This window comes from Ranitomeya variabilis, chromosome 3 (assembly GCF_051348905.1).
Source record: "Ranitomeya variabilis isolate aRanVar5 chromosome 3, aRanVar5.hap1, whole genome shotgun sequence".
NCBI lineage: Eukaryota > Metazoa > Chordata > Amphibia > Anura > Dendrobatidae > Ranitomeya > Ranitomeya variabilis.
The window spans coordinates 257,446,687-257,465,331 of record NC_135234.1 but is presented as its reverse complement, the minus strand read 5'-3'; the positions used below and the strand labels follow the sequence as shown (position 1 = coordinate 257,465,331).

At 45.8% G+C, this 18,645-nt stretch overlaps 1 protein-coding gene across 1 annotated transcript in view; it reads right to left on the bottom strand.

Moving 5' to 3' along the window:
* Nucleotides 1-18,645, bottom strand: part of LOC143815804 (contactin-associated protein-like 5) — a 1,144,596-nt gene that overhangs the window by 574,282 nt on the left and 551,669 nt on the right. The window contains exons 6-7 of the mRNA XM_077295418.1: nt 10,413-10,597; nt 6,123-6,266 (exon numbers count right to left, since the gene is read on the bottom strand). Coding sequence (XP_077151533.1) covers nt 6,123-6,266; nt 10,413-10,597 — 329 coding nt within the window. The remainder of the gene's footprint in view (nt 1-6,122; nt 6,267-10,412; nt 10,598-18,645) is intronic.

Here is an 18,645-nt window from a genome sequence, read left to right as displayed (position 1 = left end):
AGCGGAAACGACGTGGCCCAAGTGCTCAATCTTTGTGCAAAACAAATGGCATTTTTGGGGCTTCACTTTAAGTCCGTGTATCTGAAGGCGGAACAATACTTGTTCTAAGCGCTGCAGGTGTTCCTCGAATTAAGCTGCATAGACTATAATGTCATCCAGGTAGATGAATGTGGATTCAAAATTCAAGTCTTCTAGGCACCTTTCCATGAGACGTTGAAAAGTCCCGGGAGCGTTGACTAAACCAAACGGCATTCTATTGAACTCGAACAAACCCATGGGAAGAATAAAGGCTGTCTGTGCTCAATTTTGTTCAGACATGGGTACTTGCCAGTAGCCACTGGCGAGGTCCAATGTAGAGAAGAACCTGGCTTTTCCCAGAGTGGCTAGGGACTCTTCAATCCTGGGCAATGAATATGAGTCTCTCACGATGCAGGCATTGAGTTTTTGGAAATCAACACAAAAATGTAGGGTACAATCCTTCTTCTGCACTAACACAATTGGGGCAGCCCACGGACTCTGGCTCTCCCTAATGATGCCCACCTGCAACATCTGGTTCAGCATGCTCTTCACCTCCTGGTATAAATGTGGGGGTATTTGCCTGTAACGCTCTCTTATAGGTGCGGTGCTTCCAGTTGGTATCTTGTGCTTAATGGCTGTAGTACAGCCAAAATCATCTTCGTGGAGAGCAAAAACATCTTTATACCTCCCTAGCATAGATTCTACCTGTTGTAACTGGGAGGGTGTCAGTTCGATCAACTCGGCCCACATTCGTTCAAGTATGTGTTAGCCCTCTTTGATGTAATGAGGTTCTGGTACTGAGATGGAGTTCACAGCCACAGTCCAAGGATCTCCAGGATGTATTTCCAGTTGTACTGCTTGGGAGGGTATTACTTCTTCAGGTGGATTCATTACTCAGGCCACCACACTTCTGGGAGTAATGGTGATGTCCTGATTTCCTAAATACACCGTACAGGAACAGTCCTTTCTCATACAATGGCTAGCATATGCGCCACTAGGAGTCCCGCGGGTAATTGTTCTGAAGAAGATGATTCAATTTGGACCTCAGCCCCCTCCAACGGGACACAGGCATGGACGTGCAGAGACAGTACTGTTTATCCCGGTGGAACAACAAGTTTGGTGGAAGCGGGGACGATTACATTTCCTAACACTCCTCCCTCCCAGCTAGACTCTTGCACTTGTGCCACCCAGGCCAGTTGTTGGAAAATTCTCCTTTTGGGGGTATGTGGGCCCCACTGTTTTAGAATCTCATTAGAGGGCTCCCTGATGAGAAGACTTCCGTACTCTTTCAGCACGTTCATTCCCAAGGTGACATCGGGTCAGTATCACACCTATCTGTCCCAGGTCTCTCCCGCAGATAGACACTTGCATCCATACCACCCCTTCGACTGGGATGGGCAGTTGGTTGGACACCATTAACTTTATCACAGGGCCCAATTCAGGCCGCTTTTTTCCAGGAAAATGTTGTTAGGAGTCAAGTTCCTGCCGCTGCACAGGGGGAATCTCGAATCATGTCTGCTGCGGTCTCTCATTCTGCATCAGCCGCAGTGGAGTCTGCTCAGCGGAGACGTCAGTCCGAGCGTCTTGCTCAGTCTCACTCTGTGCAAAGGGTTACTGCTGCTTTTCCAGCTTCTGCCATTGAAGCCAGTGCTGGGCAGCGGTGAGCAGACGCTTTTGGGACGAAGTCCTGCTTTTCCCCTTCTGAGCATGCCCAGGGCAAGATCTTCCATTGGAAATCGAGGGTCACATGCTCAGATACTGCAGCAGATCCCATTGGTCCTCCAGGAAGGTCCTGAAGGTGCTCAACTTCTGTGGCAACCTCCCATTGGTCCTTCTGGGAAGGTCCTGTACATGCTGCAGCTATAAAGGGTTTGCATGGCCGCGCGCTAGCATACACTTGTATATGTGTGTGTGTTGTGAGTGAAAGTCGCTCTTTAAATCATCCCCTCCCTTGTGTTTGAATGCTCGCGTAAGGAGTATGATTGTAATCTAGCGCCCGACTTGTAACCAACACTGGTACACAAACAGCGTCTATTGCTGTGACTGCCAGTGCGGCGCCGTGCGCTATCACCGCGCTTTCCAAACCCAAGTCTGGGTGGTTAGTGGCATCTGCCAGTGCGGCATCGCATGCACTCTCGTGCTATTAAATTATTAGTTTTGTTACGTGCGGTACTGCGGCCCTGTGACGCAACAGGGTTTGCTTCTTTCACACAGGGTGAAGCTAACCCGTGTGTATCCTCATTGTACCGCCATATAGTCCATCATTGCTTAGCAGCAGGTTCCATCTCTGCACAGTGGACACCGGGCTGCGAACGCACCATATTCCTTTTCTCTAATTATTTGGTGCATTCCGCTAGCCCTAACAAATGTCACCGGAAGTAAGTCTCTGGCATCGTTGTCACCTGTGAGCCTGTGTCTACTAGGCATCTCACTGCACATCCATTTATCTCTGCCCATATCAAGGGGCATGTTGACTAAATTTGTGGGACTTCCACTACTCTTCCTCACCTGTTCTGGCTCCGGGCGGCATCCTCCCGGCTCGGAGCCCTCCAGTTTAATGGGCGGCAATGTGTCCACTCCCTCCGCAGTTATAACAAGTGATGAACCTCGGCTGGTGAAACATTCTGGAGTCACAGCGGGGCTCTGGGACTTCCCTATTCTCTGAAAACTTTCTGGTAGCCTCCGTATTCTTCTTTATGTCAGCCAGTTCTACCTTTTACACTCACAAATTCTTTCCTCAGTTCTTCCACCCATTGGGGTTCACCAATGGCATTTACAGACACCCCCACCGGGACTGTCACCCCCTGCTCCTGTTAACACATGAGTGCCTCACTCCTTACCTCAGGGAAAATCATTTGGGGGTTTACCCACACACGCTCTCGCAGGGCTTGTTTTGTCAGCATGTCTCACAAACCAGTCACTAGGAGGTCTCGTAACATTATGTTTGTGGGTCTTACTCCCATGCCGTCTTTTCTATCAATCGCAGTGTGTAGCTCTTGCAATGCATTCATATATTGGGTTATGGTCCCCCCCTCCATCTGCATTCTACTAAAAAGATGTCTTCTCAGTTCCCCTACATCTGTATTTCCATGAGTCTCCTCCAAGATCTGCAACACCTTATTAAAGGTATCCCAGTCTCGAGGGGTCCGTAACATCACTGAATCTCTGTCCAATGCCATAATGGCCACCTCGGCCTCCAGCGCAGGGGTCATGGGGTTCAATCTCATCATGCCTCTAAGGCGTTCAGTCCAGCTCCACAGCATAGTGTTGCTCCCCGTGAATTTGGGCAAATTGCTCAGCATTGCCCCCAGGGAAAGGCTAGTCCTGGGGCCTCCCCCAACTGCTTAGTCTGCCGACTGCATACTATTGGACTGCATCTTGCCGACTACGCCAAATGTAAGATGCTAGCAGGTGCATAGGATGCAGTGACACATAGGAGGCAGAGCAAGGGTTAACAGGTATTTTTATAGAGAGCAATAGTAAGTCAAGGAGAGGGTATAAGAATGAAGGTAACAATAGTTTAACTTATCAGTCTCTGGGCCTTGGTGGAAGGTGGCTGGAAAACAGCTAGGTGGTGCCACAGGCAGCGCGAGATGTCTCTGATCCGGTCTCGCAGAAAAGCGATGCACTGTCTCCTCACGGTAATGAATCCTCTGGGGCCTTCGGCACATGGTCTCCTGGTATGGGCACGAGATGTTGTAGAGGTGTAGGTCCATGGCACAGCTGACGTTGCAAACAGTTCAGTAGACAAGGCCGCAGAAGTATACAGTCTCAGGAGCAGGCCGGTTCTCAGTTGGCACCACAGGGATGTGGCTGAGCGGCGACTCCGCACTTATAAGTGGAATGATGCTATGCACTCTGTACTGGTCGCGGTACGGTGCGGAGGTCTCTCTGAGTTGTCAGTCGAGATGGACTTGCTAACTGGGTATGATGGCATGGATAGCTTGGGTGGGTCTATCGAGAGGGAGTCAACTGTCTCTGTGTTCACTCTCTGGTTCCCCGCCAAAAGCCCTGTCTTCCCACGCACACCGCTATTTAAGTCGGACCCGCTCCCATCAGTCAGGTGTCCTGAACTGCTCCGGTCAGAATTCTTTTCCCTCCCAGAATAATGGTGACAGCCCCGACAGTTCCAGCCCAGACACGCAAGAGGGACCATTAGCCTGGCTCTCCTCCCTACATTTGTACAAGCAAATTAGCTCCGGCATCCTATTACTGGAAATAAATATTTCCTGGTGCCTGAAAGTGAATACGGCGTGTCATCCTATCACTAAGTTATGCAGAAATGTGTTTTTTGTTCTCCAGGATTGTAGCCAATCTGGGAAACAGTAGGAGATCAGAAAATCTTTACAGTTAAACGAAATGTGGAGAAGCTCCATGCTTCAAAGTTTCAAGTTGTGTCACTTTTAATTGCAACTTCAAAAAAATAGAATAGTTTGTAAATCTGACATGACTTCTGAGCACTTGGCACCATAGATGGTGGCCAAATGTGCCAATGTTACACCTAGATTATAGAATGTAAAGGAATAAAACTGAGACTTCTTTTGTTGTTTCTTTCTCTTCAGTATTCTCAAAGACAGATGTACAGAACTCGCTTCTGAATAATTTATGGATCTATAAAAAGAAGCAGACCCAACAAACTATTTTTCTCTATGGTGTTCTTACTTTCTGAAAGTGGAGGATAAAAAGTGTTAGAATATGAAAACTTGCAAATGTAAGCTGTATTGAGAGACTAGTAAAGGGGAACTATGTCTGTTCTTTGGGTTATGATTATAACAAGAACATAAACAGCAAGGAGACAAAATTAATACTAAAGAAAAAAATGATTGGCTGACTTCTAACCAAAAGCAGGACTGCTTAATATACAATTGGATAATTTGAAAAAAAAAATCCCATGAAGAGGTTTCCATTATAAAAATTCATTGAAATACAGAGATCAGACATACACAGTATGTATGGCAAGTGGAAATGTAACTCAATAGTTATTTCCATTTCCCATAGAATAGGATTTTCTACTTGTATACAATGGCATGTAAACTGGTCAAAATTACTGTTATTGTGAACAGTTAAGCAAGTTGAAGATGAAATACTCTCTAAAAGGCCTAATGGTAAAGATGACACATTTCCTTTGTATTTTAGGCAAAAAATATATATTTTCATCTTTTACATTTTAAAAATGACAAAAAGAAAAATTAACACATGCAAAAGTTTTTACCTCCTAGAAGCACCCCCTTTTGAAAGTATCAGAGCTTGTAAATGCTTTTTGTAGCCAGAGAAGTGTCTTTCAATTCTAGTTTGAGAAATTTTCATCTTTTCTTTCTTGGAAAATTCTTCCAGTTCTGTGAGATTCCTGGGTCGTCTTACATGCACTGCTATTTTGAATTCTAGTCACAGATTTTTAATCATGTTCAGATCAGGAGACTGTGAGGAACCTTTGTAAAACCTGTCAGTTGGATAAAAAGCTTTTGTGCAAATGCCATAACATAATATAGTAGGAGAACGCTAATAGGTTTCATTTGTGTTTCACATGCTGCTCATACTGTTCATGTGAACATCACTACTACACCTCATTCTTGAATGGTCTGACCATGGAAAATTTCGGACATTGAAAACATCATAGCCATGACCATATGCTATGGAATTATATTAAAGGGCCTCCTACTAAACACTAAAGGACATTCTGAATGTTTAATGTGAGCCTATCATTATTCTTACTTAAATCAGTACTACATATATTGTATCATCTGACACTAGGGAAAAGGGACTCCTTCCTGCAATCAAATCCCCTAAGTCATCAATCTGTCTATTATAAAGCACAAAATAGAGATTCATAAGGGTGAGGAAGTAGATGAAGCTGCAAGGTATCTTGGAAGTGTGTGGGAATGCATGCTGTAGGAGGCCTGAAGCATTGGAGAACATCTCATTGGCTCAGAAGACAAAGCAGAACCCACAAAGAACCCACTGTCTCAGCAGACTAAGACAGAGACAGTGTACAGTTACATCAGTTATGATATAATTTTGAACCGACTGGTCATTAGGAGACTGGCTCTTTAAATAGTAAATAGTACAGAGGAAATAGAGTAATTACTCAGTGAAATCTTTCTTACCACAATGTAGATCTGAGGTTTGCGTCTTTTGGCCAAATCAATAATATTTACTCCATTATAATAAAGATTCTCAATGCAGCCATGAAAATTCCTCTTCAGAAACGTACCGGGTTTTCCTGGTACTGGAATCCCTCCAAAGCTGAACTTCGGAAAATAAAAAGATCAAAACTTGACTCATTGTACTTTTTATATTACAATCTAATCAAGGATATAAAATTGAAACCTGAGAAATCTCCCCAAAAGGCCTGAATTAAACAAATTACCGTACTCAATATAGTGTCATTACATTGTAATAATTTATTTGTATGGAGTAAAATGTTAATGTGGCTAATTATTGCCGTACATCAATGCTGAAAGAAATTAAAATATACATCAATAATTAATAATGATGAACAAAGTCAACCATTAGAAAGTGGATGTGTATTAGAGATGTATGTGGTAGGTGTCAGTGCAGTCATTAGCCAACATTAGATATTAGTGAGGCTACTGGCCCTTGCAAGACATTAGGATGGCTAGTATCCTTCGATTAATGATAGCTTTTCCCATAGACATCAGAGAACCCATCGACCATTCACCATGGATTTATCCCATGGACAACACTCCATTTTGATATGAACCATTAAACTTCTATGTACGTCACTGGTAGAAACTAGTTTTGACTGTCTAACAAAGTGGATGCATGCATATTTAGAGAAAACACAATAATAGTACCCATAGTATGTATTTATGCAAGTAATAATTTGTTTTTATCTCAGTTGCAATTTCCAATTATAAAATTGTAGTAGATGCTTAAAAATTACATTTAGAACAATTTGACCTTTTCTTCCGGAACATCATCAATAAATAACCATCAGCTTGTGCGCTATTCAGCATAAATCTATATTGCTCATGAATCTTATTGCTACACACATTTGTAGAGCAAAGTATTAAAAATGTTTCCATGTGACCAGTGTAACCTTGCGTTCCTCTTGATGCGTAAAGAAATACATTTTGTTAGTATGATGCCATTAAGCAATGTTTCTAATGCTCACAGTCTATTTTCCTCTTTGCAGGGTAATATTAATTTATTTGTTATGCTTACTTATAAAGCACCAACATATTCCATATCGCATTGTCTTTGCTGTCCCCAATCTAAATTCCCTATCAGTTTGTCTTTGCAGTGTGGAAGGAAATTGGAAGAAACATAAAAAACTTTTACAAACATGGGGAGAACGTGCAAACTGATTGCAGATGTTGGCCTTCGTGGGATTTGAGAACTGGACCCCAGCGCTGAAAACCAAGAGTGCTAACCACTGAGCCAGAGTGCTGCTCCACCGAGTTTGATGATTTCACTGAAAAATGTCATTGTTTTTATGATGGGAGATGAACAAAGGTCATTCTAAATAAAATTTCCTGATTGTTTGCCATTTATTAAAGGGCCACTGTCACCCCCTCCAGCTGTTATAAACTAAAAGAGCCACCTTGTGCAGCAGTAATGCTGCAGTCTAACAAGGTGGCTCTTTTAGTTTTTGATTCAGTTATTCCCTCAATAAAGCGTTTTCAAATTTGCCCTAAAAACCTGTCCTTAGACCTGGAGGCGGTCCGAAGCCTCCTCTGTGAAGCGCCCAACTGCCGTCACTCTTCTCTTCTGGGGATGTGGTCGCCGCCCCCTTCGCGCTGTTTCTTCTTAAATCCGGCGCCTGCGCTGTGCGTGCCTGCCTGGGGCAGGCGCAGTCTTCATTGTCCTTCATAGCTCAGATCCAGGGTGCCTGACTGCGCCTGTGCGGCCACCCTGTTGCTGAATCCCCGCCCCGCACTGTGTTATTCATTATGCACAGTGCGGGGTTGGTATTCCTGGGCATGCGCACTGCGCTGTTCAGACGCTCCCCCGGTCCCCCGCCTTCCAGCGTTGCTGTAATATACAGGTTTCCTTGCCAGCGTTTGGAATGAAGCAGCCACAAATAACAATGCTGGAAGGCGGGGGAGCTGGGGGAGCGTCTGAGCTGGGGGAGCGTCTGAACAGCGCAGTGCACATGCCCAGGAATACCAGCCCCGTACTGTGCATAATGAATAACACAGTGCGGGGCGGGAATTCAGCAACAGGGTGGCCGCACTGCCCGCACAGGCGCAGTCAGGCACCCTGGATCTGAGCTATGAAGGACAATGAAGACTGCGCCTGCCCCAGGCAGGCACGCACAGCGCAGGCGCCCGGATTTAAGAAGAAACAGCGCGAAGGGGGCGGCGACCACATCCCCAGAAGAGAAGAGTGACGGCAGTTGGGAGATTCACAGAGGAAGCTTCAGACCTGCCTCCAGGTCTAAAGATAGGTATTTAGGGCAAATTTTAAAACGCTTTATTGAGGGAATAACTGAATCAAAAACTAAAAGAGCCACCTTGTTAGACTGCAGCATTACTGCTGCACAAGGTGGCTCTTTTAGTTTATAACAGCTGGAGGGGGTGACAGTGGCCCTTTAAGCTTGTAAAAGTAAAGGCAGAAACACAATCCAGAGATTGATCCAGAGCATAGATATGTTACCATCATAAAGCACTCTATAAACTGCAAATGTCCTCACAATTTATGACTCTGGAAGGAAGGACGCTTGTGAAAAATACAGAGAGAGTGTAGGATCTATGGGGTAAAGTTTCTCCTTGTGGAGTGGGATGTTTGAAATGTCAGTGTAAGGAGGCTTATTCGCCAGGCAATGCTCCTCTGGGAAATTAAACATGCAAGTAGCCTCTTCATAGAGCAAGCAAACTCTATTGCCACCAATTGGAAGGAGCAATCCTAAAAGTCATTAACAAGAATCTCTGATTTGATTGTATGAGAGGCTAAAGACTGGAGTCTGAGGGGTAGTTAGTGCTCGGGCTCATACATGCAGTCTTGTGCCAAATTCAGGGTTATACAGAGCTAGAAGAGGCCAGCAACAGAAGTTTATGGAACCCCCTTGTACATAGCTCTGTACTATGTAAGCAGGCATAATTCCATGTCATACCCAATGCTGTATTGCAAGGTATTGAACACTATTTGTTCCTTTACACCTGTTATCTCTTTGCTCGCTGCAAGTTTCCATCAAAAATTGTAATTCTTATGTAATTTTACTAAATATAAATAGCAAAAATTCTAATAAAAAAAACCCAATAAGCCTAATTACCTAATAAAGACAATTATTCTTCTGATTTCCAGCCACTTTATCACTCGTCAAATGGTGTAAAATATCATTTTATTACCGCCACAATGTTTGGTGGGTTTGCTTTGTCACATAACTGTGTTAGAAATGTATGAGTATAAACAAATTTATAAAGAATTTAGGCTTCATTGTAAAGATGAATGCAGATTTTATCCATAATATAAAATTGTAATGTGTAATCTATACGTGTCTCGGAGAAGCATGCAGAAGAAAGCATAAAACTTAAAGAAGCAGCAAAAATGCACGAAACATATTAGGAAACATCAAGTGCATTTTAAAGTCATCCTGAAATATTTAAATGACCCAAATTTGACACTAGCTCATAAAATTTATGAACCAATCAAAACATGAGATGGTAAGATAGATGTTACTTAATTTGAAATTGGTAAAATAAATGTCACCATTTATGTAATGGCTCCATTGCTGAGCTTATCATTAAAATATTTAAGGAGCATACATAGTATATGCTTTATTTTTTGCACTAGTCTACACTGGCAATGAGCAGGGAGGAGATAAAGCTCTGCAGCCAAAGAGCTAACATGGCGAAGTAGTCACCATCATTATAAGTACACTTTTAGAGTACCTCTCACAGGTCTGGGGTTGCCCTATTTATTCAATAAAAGGCTGGCCAACCTTACAATTAACTTTATAACCTTTATCTACATTTATGCATGGAATTTGAGATTCTACATAACAACAATGAAGCTCCGAAAGCAACCATGTTATAAGAACCAAATTATTAATACTGGTGTAGTGCACAGTTTTGTTACACCAATTTTGATGGCGCACACAGGGCCAAATTCAATAACAAACTTGTTGTATTTCCTATGTCAGACGCTGGAGTAAAAAAATACTACCACTTTTGATGATTTTGCTAGGCAGTCCGGGTCCTGCCCCATCTTGCCCCAGCTTCTCCCCAGCTGGGCTCATTTTAGAGACGCTGAGTGTGAAAACAGAAAATGTCATTAAACTTTTGTGTACCTCAACGTTGCACAAACATTGGATGACTTTTCAAAGTTTTAACTTGATTTTTCTGGCATAACAGCTTTGATGAATCAGCCTCATGATATGAAATTCACTTTCATTGATACATGTATATAAAAGTTCAAATAGATGTCTACACCTCATAATCTATGTCCAAATCATCAGATTCCCCCTTGGTGCGAAAATGTTGGGTATATTTGTCCACTGTGAAGTTGACTTGTTTGTTGAACCGATCTATTAAGACGGAATGCCACTGTTGGTCATCCAGTAGGCTCCCCAACGTCACCGCTGTGTGAGTGTTACCAAAACGTAGCTTTGCATCACCTGAGAAAATATGCAAGGACACATGATCAAAACTATAATTAGCATATATCAGTCATAAGAGCTTCATTAATAAGATCAATTAATCAATATGGGTCAACAATGAAGAATTAATCTGATAAGTAGATCAATGAATAGTATCTCAAATATGTAAGTATAGTAAATATAGCAGTAATGTAAATATTACAGATATTACATGTATGCATATACCGTAGCCCCTGCATGGTACTGCTGCACATTTATTTAACTTTGTTAGGGCTGTCCCACACGTCCAGATAATTCCGGTACCGGAATAAATCGGTACCGGAGTTATCCGTGTCCGTGTGCCTGGGAACTCACGTAGGCCATACGTGCAGCACACGTGTGCCGCCCGTATGGCGAGTGGGTACCACACGGAGCGTGTGGTACCCACGCGTGTGGTACCCTGCATCGTGCTGAAGCCGCGATTCATATGTTCCCTGCAGCAGCGTTTGCTGCAGAGAATATATGAATAACAGTGTTTAAAATAAAGATCTATGTGTCCGCCGCCCTCCCACCCCCTGTGCGCCCCCCCGCTGTTCTGAAAATACTTACCCGCCTCCCTCGCTGCTTCCTGGTCTGGTCGCGGCTTCTAGTGTATGCGGTCACGTGGGGCCGATCATTTACAGTCATGAATATGTGGCTCCACCTCCCATAGGGGCGGAGCCGACTACTCATGATTGTAAATGAGCGGCCCCACGTGACCGCATACAGTAGGAGGCGAAGGGCAGAGAGGAAGGAGTGACAGCCAACGTGGGAGCGGGTGAGTATTTTCAGGACAGCGGGGGGGCGCACAGGGGGTGGGGGGCGGCGGACACATAGATCTTTATTTTAAACACTATTATTCATATTTTCTCTGCAGCAAACGCTGCTGCAGGGAACATATGAATCGCGGCTTCAGCACCATGTGGGGGGACAGCGCTTACTGTAGCGCTGTCTCCTGCACGCACACGGACCTGACGGAGAACGTCCGTGTGAGGTCCGTGTTTTACACGGACCCATTGACTCTATTGGGTCTGTGTAATACGTGCGCTCCCACGAACACTGACATGTCTCCGTGTTTGGCACACGGAGACACGGTCCGCAAAAAATCAATGACATCTGAACAGATGCATTGATTTTTATGGGTCTACCTGTGTCAGTGTCTCCGGTACGTTAGGAAACTGTCACCTCACGTACCGGAGCCACTGACGTGTGAAACCGGCCTTAGGGCTGTCCCACACGTCCAGATAATTCCGGTACCGGAATAAATCGGTACCGGAGTTATCCGTGTCCGTGTGCCTGGGAACTCACGTAGACCATACGTGTGGCACACGTGTGCAGCCCGTATGGCGAGTGGGTACCACACGGAGCGTGTGGTACCCACGCGTGTGGTACCCTGCATCGTGCTGAAGCCGCGATTCATATGTTCCCTGCAGCAGCGTTTGCTGCAGAGAAAATATGAATAACAGTGTTTAAAATAAAGATCTATGTGTCCGCCGCCCTCCCACCCCCTGTGCGCCCCCCCACCTCCTGTGCGCCCCCCCCCCCCGCTGTTTTGAAAATACTTACCCGCCTCCCTCGCTGCTTCCTGGTCTGGCCGCGGCTTCTAGTGTATGCGGTCATGTGGGGCCGATCATTTACAGTCATGAATATGTGGCTCCACCTCCCATAGGGGTGGAGCCGACTATTCATGATTGTAAATGAGCGGCCCCACGTGACCGCATACAGTAGGAGGCGTGGGGTAGAGAGGAAGGAGTGACAGCCAACGTGGGAGTGGGTGAGTATTTTCAGGACAGCGGGGGGGGCGCACAGGGGGTGGGAGGGCGGCGGACACATAGATCTTTATTTTAAACACTATTATTCATATTTTCTCTGCAGCAAACGCTGCTACAGGGAACATATGAATCGCGGATTCAGCACCATGTGGGGGGGACAGCGCTTACTGTAGCGCTGTCTCCTGCACGCACACGGACCCCAGACGGAGAACGTCCGTGTGAGGTCCTTGTTTTACACGGACCCATTGACTCTATTGGGTCCGTGTAATACGTGCGCTCCCACGAACACTGACATGTCTCCGTGTTTGGCCGGTTTCACACGTCAGTGGCTCCGGTACGTGAGGTGACAGTTTCCTCACGTACCGGAGACACTGACACACGTAGACCCATAAAAATCAATGCATCTGTTCAGATGTCATTGATTTTTTGCGGACCGTGTCTCCGTGTGCCAAACACGGAGACATGTCAGTGTTCGTGGGAGCGCACGTATTACACGGACCCAATAGAGTCAATGGGTCCGTGTAAAACATGGACCTCACACGGACGTTCTCCGTCTGGGGTCCGTATGCGTGCAGGAGACAGCGCTACAGTAAGCGCTGTCCCCCCCACATGGTGCTGAAGCTGCGATTCATATGTTCCCTGTAGCAGTGTTTGCTGCAGAGAAAATATGAATAATAGTGTTTAAAATAAAGATCTATGTGTCCGCCGCCCCCCCACCCCCTGTGCGCCCCCCCGCTGTCCTGAAAATACTCACCCGCTCCCACGTTGGCTGTCACTCCTTCCTCTCTGCCCTTCGCCTCCTACTGTATGCGGTCACGTGGGGCCGCTCATTTACAATCATGAATAGTCGGCTCCGCCCCTATGGGAGGTGGAGCCACATATTCATGACTGTAAATGATCGGCCCCACGTGACCGCATACACTAGAAGCCGCGGCCAGACCAGGAAGCAGCGAGGGAGGCGGGTAAGTATTTTCTGAACAGCGGGGGGGCGCACAGGGGGTGGGAGGGCGGCGGACACATAGATCTTTATTTTAAACACTGTTATTCATATTTTCTCTGCAGCAAACGCTGCTGCAGGGAACATATGAATCGCGGCTTCAGCACGATGCAGGGTACCACACGCGTGGGTACCACACGCTCCGTGTGGTACCCACTCGCCATACGGGCGGCACACGTATGCCGCACGTATGGCCTACGTGAGTTCCCAGGCACACGGACACGGAGAACTCCGGTACCGATTTATTCCGGTACCGGAATTATCTGGACGTGTGGGACAGTCCTTTGGCACACGGAGACACGGTCCTCAAAAAATCAATGACATCTGCACAGATGCATTGATTTTTATGGGTCTACGTGTGTCAGTGTCTCCGGTACGTGAGGAAACTGTCACCTCACGTACCGGAGCCACTGACGTGTGAAACCGGCCTTAGGAGGGAGATGGATGGATCACATTGAAAACCTTAGGCTTCCTCTGAAGTAGGGAGTTTAATATGAACATGGCCTTACTCTTATGATCATGTCACATAAACCAGGCCTTGGACTCGAATATGGTACTTATATGTATGCTTCGGTCTCCCTCTATTCTGGTTATCTGCCTTGGTGTCAGATATCACTGTAGCTCTGATATTCCATTTATGGATCAGGAAGCTCAGTGATTTTTCTTGTAGAAGAACAGGATAGATAGCAAACTCACATTGTTTGTCCCATTTCTACAAATGGACCTCACCAATTACAATTTTGACTAAGCTTATTCATGAAAAATAAATAAAATAATCATCTAATTTTAATGAGACATTAAACTGGTAGCAGACGTATTGATAAAACTATGCCCCATTTGAGGACTGCAGAGAATATGAGTAATGGTGAAAATAGAACAATTGAGGGAAATAATGAACAGATATCCCTCTGCCGCTGAATTTGATGGGGAATTTCTGACATTTAAAGGATCTGTGCTTATGATCTAGATTCTGGAATACGAAAGTGTAACAGATGGATTTCAACTGGGGCCTCCACCAATGTCTGAGCTAATTACTTGTGACATTTAATTCATTACAATACAGGATTTCTGAACACATTTATACTGATGTCTCTGCAAGTAGTTAGCAGTCATGAAGTCCCAAAGCAATATCCCTCTTCAAATTCTAGAGGAAAAAAAAAAGCTTTATGTAGCGAACGATTACATGGCTAGTACAGTAATGGCATAAAGTGCCAAATAGTATCAGTACCATACAGTTGCTTTATAATTAGAGTTGGGCAGATTGTTTCAAATTCGGTTCACCAAATTTTCCCAAAAGATTTGATTTGTGACAAATAAATGTGCTGCAAATACTGAAAAGCCACTATCTGCATGGAAAGTAGAGTGACACTCAGAGAGAATGAGGGACCAAATTAGTACCAAAATGTTTAATATTACCCTCCTTGTTTGAAGCATGTGAGGCATAGTTGCTAACTGAGACAACTACGTACTTGCTGTACCCAGAGCCAGTCATTAAGAAAAAAAGATACTCCAGCATAGAAAAATGTAAAACGTTGTTGATAATGGAAAAAAAAATCATAAAAACAGGCACAATGCAGACAACATATAGATCCCAGAGAGCTACTAACCGACGTGTTTCAACACTCTGGTCTTAATCATGTGTTGAAACGCGTCGGTTGGTAGCTCTCTGGCATCTATATGTTGTCCACATTGTGCCTGTTTTTATGATTTTTTTCTATTAAAGATGAAGTTTTATATTTTTCTACGCCGGAGTACCTTTTTTTCTTAATCCTTTGGAACTTGCACAACCAAGCCCAGGCAGCTCCATGCTTGGAACTCATTCTTGTAAATAGACTGCAAATGGTGAGCTGACTTCTCCTATTCCCTATTCCTTCTTTATATACAGAGCCAGTGTTAGGGGTCGAGTTCCCACCTCTGCACAGGGGGAATCTGGGGCCATCTCTGCTGCGGTCTCCCATTCTTCTCCTGCCACAGTGGAGCCTGCTCAGCAGAGACGTCAGTCCCAGCATCTTGCTCAGGCTGACTCTGTACAAAGAGTTACTGCTGCTTTTCCTGCTTCTGCCATTGAAGCCAGTGTTGGGCAGCGGCGAGCAGACGCTTCTGGGACTAAGTCCTGCTTTTCTCGTTCTGAGCATGCCCAGAGTAATATCTCTCAGTGGAGATCGAGGGTCACATGTTCAGATACTGCAGTCAAATCTATTGGTCCTTCTAGGAAGGACCTGTAGGTGCGCAGGCTCTGTAGCCGCCTCTCATTGGTCCTTCTAGGAAGGTCCTGTATGTGCTGCAACTATTTAAGGCTCGCATGGCCGCACAGCCATGCGCTAGTATCTTTCTAAGTTATGTGCTTTGCGCCAGTGTGGTCATGTGAGTTTGTGTTCAGGGACCCGGCTGAAATAAGCCCCTAGAATGCTGGCACCTCCGGCGAGGAGATTGTGTTTGTATGTATTCAGGGACCTGGTTGAAATATGCCCCTAGAATGCTGGCACCTCCAGCGAGGAGTTTTGTGTGCATGCATGACCACTGACTGCTCTCATTTGGGTAGTTAGCCTGTGCCTCTGTGAAGTCTAACAGGGCACAGAGCTTTGCTTTTACGGCTACTCTGTGAAACTAACAGAGCTAGTTCATACCGCCATATAGTGCCGCCGTTTGCTAGCAGCAGGTTCTCCTGCACGGTGGACCCCGGGCTGCGAACGCATCTATTTCAATAAAACATTTATATTTACTCGGTGCGTTCCTCTAGCCCTAACAGTATACTAGTGCCAGGGTCTGGCTAGTAAATGGCGGACGATCAGCATCTACAGCGGTACATTCAGCAGCTGGAGGGTAGGTTGGCGACTAGTGTTGAGCGATACCTTCCGATATCGGAAAGTATCGGTATCGGAAAGTATCGGCCGATACCGTCAAAATATCGGATCCAATCCGATACCGATACCCGATCCCAATGCAAGTCAATGGGACGAAAATATCGGAATTAAAATAAACCCTTTATAAACTTGTAGGTTCATTCTACATGAAGGAAAACAACTAAGAATAATGTAGGATGTATTGGGGGACGTGGCGGAGATATTAAAGGCACAGAGGTTTAGCCCAATGTAATAGAATAGCAGGATTTTTTTTTTTTTTTTATGACGTTCGGCGTTAGAAAGAATTTGACTATGTTAATTTTTTTTTTTTTTATGTCAGATATTGATGTTTCACTACTTCCACGCCCTTCACCTTCTTTTTTACTTCTCCCACGCTTTCTTCTTCATTATCCTCATCATCAGCTTCTTTGACATCAACTTCTTCACCTTATTCATCTTCTTCTTCATCTTCTACCTATTATTTTTTGGGTTACATTGTTCATATTCTTTTTATTTTACTATTATCTTCATCATATTCTACTTCTTCATCATATTCTTATTTGTGACAGGCATTCCCGTAGTTGTTATCTATAAAAGTTTGAAGATTACACCTTCCGTTCTGCCTGTCACAAAACAGTTACATTTGTCCGCGTTCAGTTTGGCCTGCAGCATCAGGCTTTATCCAGGGGCACCACGAGGAGGAACGGACTCACCCCCATACACTGCTTAGTCTTCTTCTGCTTATAATTTAGATAATATTTTTTGCTCTGATATTTTGTGTTATGCTTAATGTTCTTCTGCTATTTGTTCTGCAGCCTCTTGTTCTTCTGCTTCTCGGTCTTCCAGGTCGTCGTCGTCTCCAGGGTCGTCGTCTCCGGGGTCGTCGTCTCCGGGGTCGTCGTCATCGGGGTGGTCTTCAGGGTTGTCGTCTCCGGGGTCGTCGTCATCAGGGTGGTCTTCAGGGTCATCGTCTCCAGGGTCGTCGTCATCACGGTGGTTGTCGTCTCTGGTGTCGTTGTCATCTTAGGGGTGGTCTTCCGGGTCATCGTGTTTAGTCTCTTGAACTTGGAAATGTAGCAGAAGGTACAAGAAGGCTGAGAAAATGCCGAGAACCAGCTGATGGAACTGGAACTCGGATGGCTACCCGAAGGTCCAAGAGCCAATGGAACTACCGAGGACCAGCTGACGTTACTGGAACCCGGTTACTAAGCAGGAGGTACCCGTGCCTGAAAGCACTACCAAGGACCACCTGACGTTGGTGGAACTCGGATACCCAGAGGGAGGCACCTAAGCCAAAGGCTCTGCCCGGAACCAGCTGACAGTACTGGAACCAGGATGGGGAGCAGAAGGTACAAGAGCAAAAGACACTGCCGAGAACCAGCTGACGGTGCTGGAACCCGGATGGGTAGCCGAAGGTCCAAGAGCCAATGGAACTACCGAGGACCAGCTGACGTTACTGGAACCCGGTTACTAAGCAGGAGGTACCCGTGCCTGAAAGCACTACCAAGGACCACCTGACGTTGGTGGAACTCGGATACCCAGAGGGAGGCACCTAAGCCAAAGGCTCTGCCCGGAACCAGCTGACGGTACTGGAACCAGGATGGGGAGCAGAAGGTACAAGAGCAAGTGTCTGCGTGGCTTTTGCAGGACACGATGCCGGCTGCACAGCAGGGGAACAGCTGGCGGTGCTGAACCCCACTGACACATTGGCTGGTGTTTTTCTCTGTGCAGCTAGCAGTACCGGGCCCCAACTGGCGGTGTTAGAGCCCGGGGTCAGCAGGAGGAGGAGATGGAGCAGAGTGTAGGCCGAAGCCTGCACTGGCGGCAGCTTTTGGGTCTGTTGTGCCTGCGTGGCAGTTGCAGGACACGTTGCCGGCTGCACAGCAGGGGAACAGCTGGCGGTGCTGAACCCCACTGACACATTGGCGAGGTGTTTTTCTCTGTGCAGCTAGCAGTACCGGGCCCCAACTGGCGGTGTTGGAGCCCGGGCTCTGCAGGGGGAGCAGAGTGTAGGCCGAAGCCTAATTGAACCAATTTCAAAGGTAACCTTTAACCCCCCCTCAGGGGTTACAAAGTAGAAGAGCCACAGCTTATGCAGCAGTAGTGCTGCACAAGTCAAAGGTTGCTCTTTTAATTTTGCTCCTTGCACACGCTGAATGAAACACGTCTAACATTTAGCCCTTTATACAGTCAAACTGTGTTGGAGGCGCGAGTTCCCTTTGTAATGAGACGCAGCACAGATGTCAAGAGTCCCACCTTGGTGCTGGGTGCAGCCTCCTGAGCGTTGTTATTTGCTGTACAGGAGTCTGCGCTGTCGTGTTGTCCCCTGGCCTAGCGCTGTTAGCGCTGCCCATCTTCTGACATCATTTAATGTCGGCCGTTGCGGTTCGCGATGACCATGAATCCCAGCCCCGCAGTGTCTTAACATTGTTAAAA